General features: G+C 46.4%; 1 protein-coding gene across 1 annotated transcript in view; it reads left to right on the top strand.

Moving 5' to 3' along the window:
• The first annotated feature begins 13,734 nt into the window (after nucleotides 1-13,734).
• Nucleotides 13,735-14,974, top strand: part of LOC100959271 (trifunctional enzyme subunit alpha, mitochondrial) — a 2,661-nt gene continuing 1,421 nt past the window's right edge. The window contains exon 1 of the mRNA XM_003800030.3: nucleotides 13,735-14,972. Coding sequence (XP_003800078.1) covers nucleotides 13,753-14,972 — 1,220 coding nt within the window. The 5' untranslated portion in view covers nucleotides 13,735-13,752. The remainder of the gene's footprint in view (nucleotides 14,973-14,974) is intronic.

Here is a 14,974-nt window from a genome sequence, read left to right as displayed (position 1 = left end):
ACTCACTCCTTCCTGAGTCAAGATCTTTGGTAAAGCAGAAAAAAGGAGTCACTTTGGTAGAATTACAACACCCCCAGGCTTCTCGTAGGAGGCTGTGGATAATAGGAAAGCAAACGTTTTGGTCTTACAGCTGTTTTATTCAAAAGGCTAGATAAGACCTGGACTTCCCAGAGTTGGGCCTGTGATGAAGCCCTTCAAGATGGAGCCAGGGAGGGAGAAGCAAGGACTTAGAAAGACCAAGAGGATCACAGTAGAAGTCAGAAAAGAGAAGAGCCTCCCAAGCATCTGGCAAGGAGAGTTCAATATAGCCAGATGGTGCAGGGAAGAAATCGCTTACACTCTCTGGGATTCTGTTTTTGCCAGTTGACTGAGGCTAGGACTCTCTCTCTGGCAACAGTCCACTGAACCACAGCCCCACAGATATCACGAACATTGCCAAGGGCTCTGTACTATGCTAAGTCTCTGTCTGCCTTTCTCTGATGGCCCTAAAAAGTTTCCATCATCGTAAGAAGAGCAAATAAAGATTTAGAGCAGCGATTGTCAACCTGTGGGTCACAATCCACAGGAACTGTATTAAAGGGCCGCGGCATTAGGAAGGTTGAGAACCACTGATTTAAAGCTTATCACATGTCAGGGCTGGTCCAAGCACTTTATACATATTAACACGTGTAATTTTCTCAATAGCCCTCTTGTAAGCACAACTCTTACTCACATTTTATAGGGGAGGAAATTGAGGAGTGGAGAGGTTAAGGAATTTGCCTGTGACCTCACAGCTAGGCAGTGAGTGAAGCCAGGATTCAAATCCAGACGTTCTAGCTCCAAGGCTCAATCTAAAGAATAGACTTCATGACCACGTCAAGGAGTTCGGAACAAGGGGACAAGATAAAAAGGAGAGGAGGTCAGGACAAACGTGGGTGATAAAGGCAGACTTGAGTGAGTGCCTAGAACATCCTCTAGCATTCAGGACTTGTTTGGGGGTGCAGAGAAGTGGGGGCATAGTGTATCGATGGTGCTTCCTGGGTTGCTGGGCCAGGAACGGTAGGTAAAGCAGGTAAGCAGCACCTGTCACCTTGGGGAGTGAGGTGCTGACAGGTTCCACATCGCCTATTGATCCTGCACGTGACCTTTCCCCCCTCTGATCATTTTCACTATATTAAATAGAAGGAGCCCATCAAAGAATCAACAAATATTAACGCAAGGCTCCCATGAGCTAGAAACTAGCCCAGGTGCCAGGGACGCAGGGCAGTGAACAAGACATGGTCCTGCTTTTAAGGTACTTGCATTCAAATGGTCCCAGAGGAATACATTTTGAGCCAGAAAAAGAGTGAGTGATGGGATGAACCCATCCGAAGGGACGCTTTGAAAATCAAAGTCCAAATACAATCTGGAAACAAAGCAATGTTTTTACAGCCCTTCTGTGACAATCTGCAGAGAATGTCAGTGTTAAGCAAACCAATTTGATCATTTTAAGGAATTTTCTTGCATGTGGTACAACAAGTCTTTTAAGGTTTAGCTAAACACCAATAAAGTGTTCCAATAAACTCCTCATCGTCAGTCTCTTAAATCATCCTTCATGAGTTCCATATTTTTTAAGTGGTATTCGAACACAGTTTACAAATTATGGTGCATTTCCCAAATGGCATCTGAAGCTCAGGATCATTTTCAGTGACAGTGTTTGTGTGAGTGCGTATGCCGCGTGTTCCTTTATACATCTGACAAGCAATCGTTGAATGCCTGCTGTGTGCTGGGACTCGGCATGCAGTGTTGGCCCTCAAGGATCTATAGCGTAGTGGGGCACAGAGAAGAGAAGACAATTACGGTATAGGCTGAAACACGGCACTTAGAACAGGCATAATGATGGCGTTCGGATGTTTGACCCCTCCAAATCTCATGCTGAAGTTTGATCCCCAGTGCTGGAGGTGGGGCTTGGTGGGGTATTTGGGTCCTGGCAGCAGGTGCGTCATGAATGGCGTGGTGCCTTCCCTGGTCAATGGTGAGTTCTGATTTTTACTAGTTCTTGTAAGAGCTGGTTGTTTAAAGGAGACTGGTACCACCGCCTCCCTCTCTTGTTCCTTCTCTCGCCATACGCCTGGTCCTGCTTTGCTTTCTGCCTTGACTGGAAGCTCCCTGAAGCCCTCCCTGGCGCCATCCTTCTTATGCAGCCTGCAGCAGAACCCTGAGCCAAATACGCCTCTTTGCTTTATCAATTACCCAGCCCCAGGTAGTTCCTTTATTGTGGTGCAGACTACTCAGACTAATACTCAGTACTTCTGAGACTAATCCAGAGAAGTACCCGGTACTGAGCAGGACCTAGACTTGAGGAGCAGGGGGAGGATGCATGAAGGAAGCAGTGTCTTAGCTGAAACCTGCACGGTGTGGAGAGAGGCCAATAAAATACCCAAATAAAAACAACATTCCATGCCTCCTGGAGAGAAAAAAAGTGCTGTATTCAGAAAACCCTCCATTTGAATCCTAGCTTACCAGTTAGGTGTCGCTGGGCTAATTCCTGCATTTATCTGAGCCTCTGTTTGCCAATTTGTGAGATGAGCATAGTAACATTGACCTGGACGTGGCTCAGCGTAAAGGTTACTGGTAAACTGCCTAGCACAGTGCCTGGCACACAGTACATGCTTAATGAATAGGAACGCTTGTTTGCATGATAGTAGGAAGTCAATAAACATTCTTTTCAAAGGAGCAGGAGAATCCCTGAGCTGACAGACCCAAGCGGCCAGGGAAAATAAAGTAAACACATTGCCCTGTTTCCTTATTAAAACCTGACTTCACTTGGGGAACGGAAAGATTTTTTTCCTCCCTCTTTTCCCTTACACTGTGATTAACTAACCTCCTCCAGAGTGGGAGAAATGCCACTTTCCCCTCCAATAAATAATAAGATGAAATTTTTCTACAGGCTCCGGGCCACCCCTGGTCTCATCTTTGTGAGCCAGCAGGAAGCCTCTCCTGAGAGCTGAGGGTGACTGTAATTGAATCATTTGGCATGAAATTGGGGAATGCACCATAATAAATCAGACCCACTGCTGTATCCTGAAAGAAGCAGGCACCTAAGAGACCCTGATGCCAAGTCTAGCTGGGAGGACCCAGCTGCTGGGGCCGTAGGAGATCACAGGCATTTCTGCACAGTCACTGAAAAGAAAGCTGCTGATAGGTCCTATTGCCTATCCTTCTGGCTCCAGACAGCCCTGCATTCACCTGCTGGGCACAGACAGAGCTTCCAATGTGTTCACAAATGTGCTCATGAAAGCAGATTTCTCAGGCAGCAAAGTCAGAGAGTGGGAGAGGCAGAGGCTCTGAGTCTGACAGTCTTGCTCGGGACCAAACCTTTGTTCCATCTCTCATTAGCTGTGTGTCCTCAGGCAAGTTGCTCAGCCTCACTGAGTTTCCTCATTTGTAAAAATGAGGATTTGCTGAATGTTACTGTACTAGTTTCTCATTGCTGCTGTAACAAATACACAGATTTATTCTCTTCCAATTCTGGAGCTCAGATGTCTGAACTCAGATTCACAGGGGTAAAGCCAAGGTATCTGTAGGGCTGGTCCCTTCTGGAAGTTCTGAGGGGGAGAATCCACTTCCTCACTTTTTCAGCTTCTAGTGGCTGCCTAGATTCCTTGGTCTGCAGCCCCTTCCTCCCACTTTAAAGCACATCACTCCAACTTCTGCTTCATCATGTTGCCTTCTCCTCTGGCTCTCACCCTCCTGACTCCTTCTGAGGGCCTTTGTAATAACATCAGGACTACCTAATCCAGGAATGTCCTCAGCTTAAAATCATCAACTTAACCATACCTGTGAAGTCCCTATTACCAAGTAAATTAACAATTACAGATTCTGGGAATTAGGATGTGGACATATTTGTGAGGCCATTATTGAACCTGCTGCAACTACCAAAGAGCAAAATGAGATTTATATGTATAGCTCCAAACAGTGCCTGGGACCCAACAGGCCCTCAGTAGCTTCCCATCCTTTCCTCTTCTCCCTGCCCTTCCAGGACACCCATCTCTAGCATAAAGGGCATCCTCTGGCTCCAAGGCAGACTCATTCAAACCCACCCAGGAGCTGTACATCTTCCAAGAGGCTCTGACTCTTTCTAGCTCTGAGCTGAGTCACCTCTAGTCATCAGAGGCCATTCTTCTGGTCAAGGAGTGATTGCTTTCAAGGAAAAGAAATCTTTTGGCTCTATGAGTCATCATAGGACTATAATAAGTAACTGAGCATCCAGGGTGAGAAATTTGGTCACTGTGGACTGAGGACGCCCCTCATAACCCTCCCTTTGGACCACATGCTCCCTCACGTCTGCCTCTCTCTGCTCATCCTCTTCAAAGACCAGCTCTAGGGTTTCCTGTCATACCTTCAGCTTGCCCATGAGACTGGTGGGCCTTGGCACTGACTCTGATGCTAATATTGCATGACTGGCCTTTCCCCAAACCCATTGCATCCGGCCAGTAACTATATCCTTTCCTTGGGTATATCAGTAGTAGATCATGGCTTGACCCAAAGCATCATAAGATCCCCCTGAGTTAGGTATCCACCCCTGACTCACTCAGCTGTGTCATTAAGGGACTGAGATCACAGAGTTAGGCTCTTACTTCTCTCTATGGGGAGAAAGAGAGAAATCTCCAAAAAGACACTCTGGGCTAGACAGTCACTCTAAAACATACAGCAACACCCATCTCTAAAAGGGATACAGAACTCTGCTAATACACAAAAGTAATGATTAGTTTTCATCATTGCTTGGAACACCCATGAATCAATAATAACAAACTTCCTAATCATTAAGAATGAGAATTCCATAAATTGCTAATCAAAAATTCCCCATCCCCAGTAGCCTGGCATCATAAAAGACACCAAATGGGCCCAGAATCCACAGCTTTGGCCCTAGAAGGAGAAATGTCCGTTTCCTCCAAGGAAGGGTTCAGGAAGCCCAAAGCACGCATGAGGGCGCTTTATTTGGGGGGTTAAGAAATGTCTTTCTATATGTATTATTAGACCTAAGACAAGTGTTCAGCAAAACAAGTAACCTAAGCCCTGCTGTCTGAATTTTCAATTATTCGTGCAAAATTTGCCACTTAAGAAAATATAGAGTTGAGTCTTGCTTCCAAAATGCCAAGAATGAGAAGGCAGGCAGGCAAAGAGAACCTGATCCCTTGATGAGACCATTCTTTGTCCACACCCCAGAGTCACTGAGCTCTGGAACTATCAACAGTGTCCCTTGTAGATAAGATCTTGTGGGCCTCATGACCTCATGGCTATTCTCCCAAAAAAGATGTGGGTACATGCCTGTGTAGATAACCCTCCCAGCAGCCCCCCAGCCCACAGGAAGGTGACCAAATGAACATGAGCTTGCTCCTGTCTGGACCCCTCTAGACCTCATCTGTTTCAAACACACTGGAGAGTGAGGTCGCTCAGGGGACTCTTCATTAAATAGCAGTACTTGTGCCCACCAGAGGGGAGGGGGGACTCCTCCTAGGCCAGGGTTGGCAGGGTTCGGCCTCACAGCAGAGCCCAGCATCACACAACACGGAGGGAATGGGAGTGAGATTCGTGCTGAGTATGTTTATCAGCCCGTTTCCAATTTTGTGCCTGAAATCAAACAACCAAGGATCTGCCTGCTTTGAATTTTAATCCGTCCCTTTAGGGCAGTCACAGGTTATGAATACAGAGAGTGAGTTCCCAACCAGGAGAGCCAGCTACGTGCACACATTCACCCCTGCGCTTCCCTTCACCGGGACCCCAGCACAGAGGTCCTGCTGGTCTTATTTTAGCCAAAATTCTTGTGCCAAAAGAAAAAAAAAGGGCATTTTTATTTCCATCCAATAAAGACCGTCTGACCATGCTCTGGAGGCAACGGGGTAGCTGATGAAATCTCATTTCCTGTCTGGAACAGTTATCTATCCTGACATCTCGGTCCCCTGGTGACCGTGTTAGGAAACAACTTCACTTATCACTGATGTTTGGCCTCCACGAAAACGGATTCTCCATTTTCAAAAAAAATCTCCGTAGTGGCAAAAAGAAACCAAACATTAGTTCTATGAGGTCTCGAAGTTGAAATGGAAGTTAAAATGAACATCAAAAAAATAAAACATTAGAACTGTACAGGTAGCCATTGATTCTTTTAGATATTTTGAATTTATGGATTCCTTTCATGTTGCCTCATGTTACACATTCCGATGTCTTCGGCCACACTTTGCATTCTCACCAGTTATACGCTGTCTATAGATGTCAGGGCCTGAGTTCTAAATTATGAGGAGGGACGAAGAAAAGAAACATTTTAGGAGAAGGAAAGATGATACCTGCGAGCAGCTCCAGAAGTTTTCCATAAATCAAAGCACCTGACATTCAACTTGGACTTGAGCAGCTCTGACTCCCAGCCAGATCCAACACTACTTACTTAGCAAGTGTGTAATGAAGGGCTGATTGGGATTTAATCCTTTTTAACTTGTGAATAGGAAGAAAGAAAGAAACTGAGATAAGTTTTTGCAAGGCAAATTGGTTTTATTTTTGCAGACTCAAAGGGCAGTGCTGCTTTCTTCTCCCGTTTCAGGTTCATTCAAGGCGTCCATTTAAATCTAATCAAAGGCTTCTTCCCTGGCATACATAGCACATCAGTGCTTCTGAAAATTGCGCGTATGGGCGATCAACCACCAGAAAGCTGAAAAAATACGAAATCGTGTTTTGTTTTGTTTTTAATTTAAGACCTAGTGTGGTCAATGGGTTAAATCATTAAGTGAGCCTACAAACTTCGTGTCCATTATACTTCCTCTGGGATTGGTTCAAAGGAAAAAAGAGAGACTCAACCTCTCTGAGGGGGAGTCTTTGGCCATCAGCCATTTATGCAAACCCAATTGTGGGGGGAAAACACTCGATGTGCACACGGACATTTATCTTTGTCCCTTTCCTCCTTTAAATCAGTCTCAATGCTAAATGGTCCCCTGCAGTTCATTGATTTCTTTCTCTGTTGCCTTCAAGGACAAGATTTCCTAGAAACAGGGTTACTAGGAGAATTAGCTCTACAAAGTGGACTGGGAAAGCTGAGAAGAATGAACTGTCCCCGGGCCTGGGCAATAGGACATTGTTCTGGATCCAGGAGGGGCATCTCGCTGGGAACAGGGAAACCGAGCCCTGCCCGGCAGCCTGAAATGTGAAAGATGTATTTGCCCTGCTCTTTTCGCTCTCCCTTTAAGGCCAAGACATATTGAGCCCTCCTGTCTCAAGGCAACTGGATGATGACAACCTCAGAGGAGGAAAGGTTTTTTGTGGGACGGACAAGTAATGGTCTGAAAACGGCAATGGGAACAAGAAGGAAAAGCTAACCATTGCTCTGCGGCCCACTAAACAGCACCCCTAGGCTCTGCCACACCCTGCCCTGTGTACCTTTTATCACGCCGTGACTTACTACCTTGTCTTCCCGGCTGATTCCAGCTCTTCCCACTCACCCTGGCTCCCCAGGCCCCAGGACTCTACTCCTAGGCTGTCTCACACAACAGACCCTGGGACATAATCAGCTGTCAGGAAACCGTAAACAGAGAGATGACAGAGGTCATCTATGCTTAGGCACAGAGAAAGATAGACATCGGCGTTCTCTAAATGTCAAAGGCTCTTAGGGAAGGCAACAGAGAGAACAATGAGTCTCCCACTGCTCAGCCTCAGAACAGTTGCCCCCCATCCTACTGAGGATGACAGGACCCAGGGGACCCTGAAGGTAAGAGCCACCAAGGAAGAAAATGCTGATGGACTCCACAGCTCAGCCACAAATATCCCATCATGAGCCACCTTTTTGCACCTCAACTGTGTTTGACCTGAAACCCAGAAATTTGTCATCTTTATTTTTCCTGCCACTGCCCCAGCCTCACCCGTAAACTCAGTGTCTGCACCCAAAGTGACCACAGCCAAATTCACAAGCCACAGGACAATAATTACAGTTGAAGATGAGCCCATTCAAATCTATTTGAAAATGCTGACCCTTGACTGGCTTAACCATCAAAAAATAACTGGATGTCGCTCCAGTAGCCGTGTGTCATCTTCCTTTTCCCAGACAGTGTACATCAAAGTCTTTGAGTGTCTCCAGCCCCAGCCCAGGATTCTGGACTTTCAGCCCTCAGTCTCTTGGGAGAATTTGAACTTCTAAAGTAAAAAAGAGAGAAAGAGGAAAGAAAGAAAGAGAAGAGAAGAAAAAGAAGGGAAGGGAAGAAAGGAAGAGAGGGAAGAGAATCTTGGTTTCCAAGGTCCTCTCACTCTCACTCCCCACAAGAAAAATGTCAAAGGCTCTTAGGGAAGAGAACGAGTCTCCCACTGCTCAGCCTCAGAACAGTTGGACCCCTACCTTGCAATGGTTGTTCCCAGCTCTTCCACCTGCTCTGTCTACCTACCCATTACACAGTCCCTGCTCTGCTCCAAATGCTCTCACACACACACACACACACACACACACTTGCATCCAATCTCATAGTTCATTCTTAGCCACTGCTCCCATCCAGTGCTCCAGCTGGACTCATGTGGTAGCTCAGGGATCTGCCAGCTTATCTAGGCTGAACTCAAGTTCCCTCCCAAAATTCCCTGCCCTGTGTGCTTCTGGTTAGGTGGGACCATAAGTTGGGGCAGAGTCACCAGCTGCTTTTGAGACTCACAGGTTGTCACTTACCTGATGACTCACCTCACTGTCACCGTGGAGCAGCTGTCGGGTCTGCGACTGTCCCACCTCCCCTGGATCCTGTTTCACATCCTCCCACTCCTGCTCTGGGTGTGTGTGGAGTGACCCAAAGAAGGGCTCTGGCTTTTCCTGCAGGGTGCTGGCATGAGCCAGGGAGGAGGCAGTGAGAGCTGACAGGGACTCTCTGACGTCCCCATGGGTTCCCACTCCTGGTCCCATCTGTCTCACTCCCCTGCCACACCCTTCCTGAGTGGGAACTTCAGGCTCCAGCAGAAGACATCAACCCCAAAGACAACAGCCTATTAACACGTCATACAACTGAGAAAAGCCTAACCCTGTAACTTTGGGTATAGCTCCCGATTTGGGGTTCTGGCCTCCTGATTGCACCTTGTATTATTTGTGTGTGTGTGTTTTTTTTTTTTTAATGTTCTGTATTTTATGGTGTTTTGACATCATAAAATTCTTTCTAGCCAGGGAAAGGCTGCCCTTTCTAGACTAGCAAATTCTTAGAGAGAGAGCAAAGGGCCCAGCCAGAGCAAGCCTTGCATATGTAAACTAACTACTCCAGGCCCTACCTCCTCTGCCAGGCCCTACCCCAGCAGGCGATATTCCCCTGCCTGAGCATCCATGGCCAGAAGACCCAAGGACCATGCCTAAAGCTTAGAGCCTGCTAAAATTATTCCAACTAGCCACTCCTCAACGGTTCACCTTTCTCTGGCCCACCTTCCTCATGGGCTCCAATAACAGTGTGGCCTAGGCTCCCCACTTCCCTTCCCTCCTGCCTCCCAAACACCCTGGTGCTTGCCCTGGTGGCCCTGTGTGGGCACCTGTTTCTAGGACCTGTGACTGTAACATTTTCCTGAGCCTCCCCAGTGTCTCCTTCTCATGGCCACATCTGGCTGACAACTACATAAACAAACACAAGACAAATCCTGATTGATACGATAGATCAATCTAAGGTGAGACCCTTCTCTTCCTCCACAGCTCTGCAGCCCCTGGGACTGGACTGCCATGTCCTTCCTCCAGTCTCACTATGGTGACAGGCACTTTCTGTCTTCTTTGTGGTGGGTGTTAGCTTTAGTCTCTCCATATTCTTCATTCCCACATCTGGATTACACCCCACCTGGGGTTCATAAAAGAAACAAATAGCCCCAACATGTGACCCACGCTAGGGTCATTCGAGTCTTTTTATACCAGAGCTGACAAGGAATGCTCCCTTACTCGGGGGTCATGGGGAAAGCCCCTCTGTAGGAAAAGGGGCATGAAACTAAATGAAGCCCGGCAGAGAGAGGCGGAGGTGACAGAGAAAGCAGGAGACGAGACTGAGTTCCACCATACACTCCTGATTTCCATCATGACTTCACGCACACCCCTCTCCCCCATGGACGTGTGCAGGTCCATGCCGCTTCACAGCTGTGGCCTTTTGTTTTGTTTCCTTATAGCACCATTTCCCAAAGACTCTTCCCCAAAACACAAATCCCTCAGTACTGCAAAGGATTCCGCCACTTACTAAGATGGAGAAACAGTGATCGGGAAGGGCTGAGTGGCACCCCTCCAAAATCCATATGAACCCCAATACCTCAGAGCATGACTGTGTTTGGGAATAAGTTCCTTAAGAGCTGATTACGTTAAAACCAATCCTTTAGGAATCTGACTGTGTCCTTATAAGAAGAAGAAAATGTAGCCAGCTGCAGGGGCTCACATCTGTAATCCTCGCATTTTGGGAGGCCAAGGCAGGAGGATGGAGAACAAGGAGTTCAAGACCAGCCCAGATAATACAGCAAGACCCTGTCTCTACAGAAAAATTAAAAACTTAGCCAGGCGTGGTGGTGCTCCCCTATAGTCCCAGCTACTTGAGAGACTGAGATGGGAAGATCACTTGAGCCCAGGAAATTAAGGCCACAGTGGACTAAGATTCCACCACTGCACTTTCATCTGGGTGACAGAATGAGAGGACAAAGGAGGAGGAAGGGAGCAAAGGGGAGGGAAGGGGGGAGGAGGAGCAGAAGAAGAAGGGGAAAGGGAAGAAGAGGGAGAAGAAGAAATTTGGACACAGGCTCAACACCTGTAGCACAGTGGTTACAGCGCCAGCCACATAACACCAAGGGTGGTGTGTTCGAACCTGGCCCCAGCCAGCTAAAAACAACAATGACAACTGCAACAAAAAAATAGCTGGGCATTGTGGCAGGCACCTGTAGTCCCCGCTACTTGGGAGGCTGAGGCAGGAGAATCCCTTAAGCCTAAGAGTTTGAGGTTGCTGTGAGCTGTGATGCCACAGCACTCTACAGAGAGTGACATAGTGAGACTCTGTCTCAAAAAAAGAAACTTGGACACAATGAGAGACACCAGGGAAGCGCAGGTGCAGAGGAAAGATCATGTGAGGACAGGGCAAGAAGGTGGCCCTCTGTGAGCCAAGGAGAGAGGCCACGTGGTGTAACCAATCGGACTCGTATAGTGACCCGAACATCTCCATGAAGGGTCACATTCTACACTACCGAGGTAACGGCTCTGTGAAGTCTTGCTGTAAAGATGACTGCTTACTTTACACTCTGTTTCCCAAACGTCTCTGTCTATTCCCTGCACAGAACTGCCACTAGCAAGATGGATTGCAGAGAGCAGGCCATCTGGATATCAGTAAAAATTACGTTCTTGCTCTTCAGAAATAAAGAGCAGGATAGATAATTGTCAAAAACATTTACAAAATATTAAAAAAGGAGCAATATCATAAAAATGTAGACAGCTTCATGGTGTAATGGAAAAAAGTACCAAAGTTAAAAGTGAAGTTTAGACTCTATCTCTGCTATTAACTGGCTGGGTGACCTTGGTCAAGTCCCTGTCTTCTCTGCCCTCAGTTTCCCAATTTGTCAAGTAAGTGACCTGGCTGATGATCTCTTTAAATTTGTTTTCCCTGAAAAAAAAAAAATATATAGATATAGATATAGATATATATCTCCAAGGTATTCCATACTAATATGAAATCAATATATAAACAGTTGCACGTCCATATGAACAATAAAACACACACATAGTCTAGCAAAGGAGAGGGAGAGGACAGAGAGGGGTGAGGGGATGGGGAGGGCAATTGGCAGGATCTCACCAAAGTACACAATGTGAGGGTGTTCAGCACACCCCTGGGTGAAGGGCTCAATGCCAACTTGAACTTTACCTTGGAAGTGAGAACAATATAACCTAAAAATTTGTACCCTCATATTAATATAAAATTTTTTTTAATTAAAATAAATGAGTTTCCCCTGAGTCATCCGATCTGTTGGTGTGCCGAGATTTCTTAGTGACCTCCCCCCGCTCCCCAGGGGCCTATCAGGGACTCTGGCTGGTTTCTCCCATTCAGGGTGGAGTTTTCTTCCTGTTCCCATTTTAAATTTGAAAACAGACTGCACAGCTTACTCTACAACTCCTCTCTGATGCTTCCAGTGTTCCTGGTCTTTCGCTGTTTTAATCTTCAACTTTTGTAGTAAAATAATATTTTGATTAGTTACCAGGCTGGCCCCTCCACCCATTTCCTTTATTCTTTGTCTCTCCTTATCTATGAACCCGAGCATTCATCCTGTAGGGGAGAAATCACATTGCAAAATACAGACAACAGAGGGGTCAGTTCTTGGCTTTGGGACTGAAAATCCCAAATTCTGAGTAGGTTTAGGGCACAGAAGATACATAAAGGACAGCAAAGCTGGAGACTTACTGGAAAGACTTCTGGGTCCAAAATGGTAACATGAAACTCTTTCTACCCCTATTCCTTTCTCAAAACTCATCTCAAACTAACAAGGAGAGCAGGATACTGAACCTCCAAATTAACAAGGCTATAAGCTATCTGTAGAATCAAACCAGGACATGTAGAAAGAGAAGGATAGAGGGACCAAAACGGCATGGCAGAGAGCTGAGAGCCCAGAGGAAGCAACCACCATCGAGAAGCAAACCAGGTCCCCCCTCAAACCCTCAAAGGGGTAGAAAGGATTGGAGGCAACAGGTTCCTTAAAAAGTGGGGCACTGAAACAGCCTAACCAACCCAGGAAAGGGTTAACAAGCTGTGGTATATGTACACCATCGAATACTGTTCAGCTACTAAAAAAGATGGAGACTTTACATCTTTTGTTCTAACCCAGATGGAAGTGGAACACATTCTTCTTAGTAAAGCATCAGAAGAATAGAGAAGCAAGAATCCAATGTGCTCTATTCTAATATTAAGGCAGTAGATGAGCAAATATAAGGCGGGGTGGGAGAACGAGCAAGTTGGGGAGAGGAGAGGATGGAGGGTCATGGTATACGGCACAACTCTTGGGGGTGGGACACAGTTGTAAGAGAGACTTATCTAACAAAGGCAATCACGGTAACCCTAATTCTATGTACCCTTAATGAACCCCAAACAATCAATAAAACTTTTAAAAAGTGGGGTATTGAAAATGGGGCCATGTGGAAAGTCTGTATAAATAACAAATGACTCCATGATGGCCAACCTCTAAGACACGACCTACCAAATAGCCTATCTTCTGGTATTCACACATTTGCTTTGCTTCTTCCACATTGTGCCATGGTTGGTCTGTGTGACTAATAGAACACACAGAGACAAGGAGAAGCCACTTCCAAGTTTCGGTTATAAAGACACACTGCAGTTTCCACCTGAGTCTTAGCCTGCCTCTCTCTCATATTACTGGGTCTATGAACTTCTTAACAACAACACTGGGTGCTAGAAGATAATGAAGAACACCTTAAAATCCTGAGCAAAATTTATGTTCAGCCTAAAATTCTTGCCCTGGCCAACTAGGGGGGGAAAAGGTATTTTCAGATGCTCATGCACCCCTCTCAGGCAACTGCCAGAAGTTGAACTCAACCAGCCTGGAAGACTAAATCGTTAGAAATGGAGCCATAGAATTGAGAGAGCAGGGTTCTAACACAGGAGAAAAGTAAAGGGCGCACCAGCCGGCATGATGACCCTGCTAAGGCACCTGGGACAGGCTGGGGCAGGAGGACAGAGCTCTCCAAGACACATGTCTCCAGGGCAGAGGGGAGAAAAGCTGGACCACGTGGAAATTTATTTCAAAAACTATTTCGGACACTTTCGTCCTCTCCAGCTCATCATGGTGGCCTCCCGGGCAATTGGCAGCCTCAGCCGCTTCACTGCCTTCTGGATCCTCCGGTCCCGAGGTTATATTTGCCGAAACTTTACAGGGTCTTCTACTTTATTGACCAGAACCCACATTAATTATGGAGTTAAAGGGGATGTGGCAGTTATTCGAATTAACTCACCCAATTCAAAGGTAAATACGCTGAGTAAAGAAGTGCATTCAGAGTTCATAGAAGTAATGAATGAAGTCTGGGCTAATGATCAAATCAGAAGTGCCGTCCTTATCTCATCAAAGCCAGGCTGCTTTATTGCAGGTGCTGATATCAACATGTTATCTGCTTGCAAGACTCCTCAAGAAGTAGCACAAATATCACAGGAAGCACAGAGAACATTTGAGAAACTGGAAAAGTCCACAAAGCCTGTCGTGGCTGCCATCAGTGGGTCCTGCTTAGGAGGAGGACTTGAGCTTGCTATTTCATGCCAATACAGAATAGCAACAAAAGATAGAAAAACAGTATTAGGTGCCCCTGAAGTCTTGCTGGGGATCTTACCAGGAGCAGGAGGCACACAAAGGCTGCCCAAAATGGTGGGTGTGCCTGCTGCTTTTGACATTATGCTGACTGGTAGAAACATTCGTGCAGACAGAGCAAAGAAAATGGGACTGGTTGACCAGTTGGTGGAACCCCTTGGACCAGGATTAAAACCTCCAGAGGAACGAACAATCGAATACCTAGAAGAAGTTGCAGTTACTTTTGCCAAAGGACTAGCTGATAAGAAGATCTCTCCAAAGCGAGACAAGGGATTGGTGGAAAAACTGACTGCATACGCCATGACCATTCCATTTGTCAGGCAACAGATTTATAAAAAAGTGGAAGAAAAAGTGCGAAAGCAGACCAAAGGCCTTTATCCTGCACCTCTGAAAATAATTGATGTAGTAAAGACTGGAATCGAACAAGGAAGCGATGCTGGTTATCTCTCTGAATCTCAGAAATTCGGAGAGCTCGCAATGACCAAAGAATCAAAGGCCTTGATGGGACTTTACCATGGTCAGGTTCTGTGTAAGAAGAATAAATTTGGAGTTCCACAGAAGGAAGTGAAGCATCTGGCTATTCTTGGTGCAGGGCTCATGGGAGCTGGCATTGCCCAGGTCTCTGTGGATAAGGGGCTAAAGACTATACTTAAAGATGCTACGCTCACTGGGCTGGGCCGGGGACAGCAGCAAGTGTTCAAAGGGT

Source organism: Otolemur garnettii, unplaced genomic scaffold (assembly GCF_000181295.1).
Source record: "Otolemur garnettii isolate 467f Iridium unplaced genomic scaffold, OtoGar3 scaffold00162, whole genome shotgun sequence".
In the NCBI taxonomy this organism is placed as follows: Eukaryota; Metazoa; Chordata; class Mammalia; order Primates; family Galagidae; genus Otolemur; species Otolemur garnettii.
Note: the sequence above shows the minus strand (reverse complement) of the source record. Positions and strands in the feature narration are given on the sequence as shown.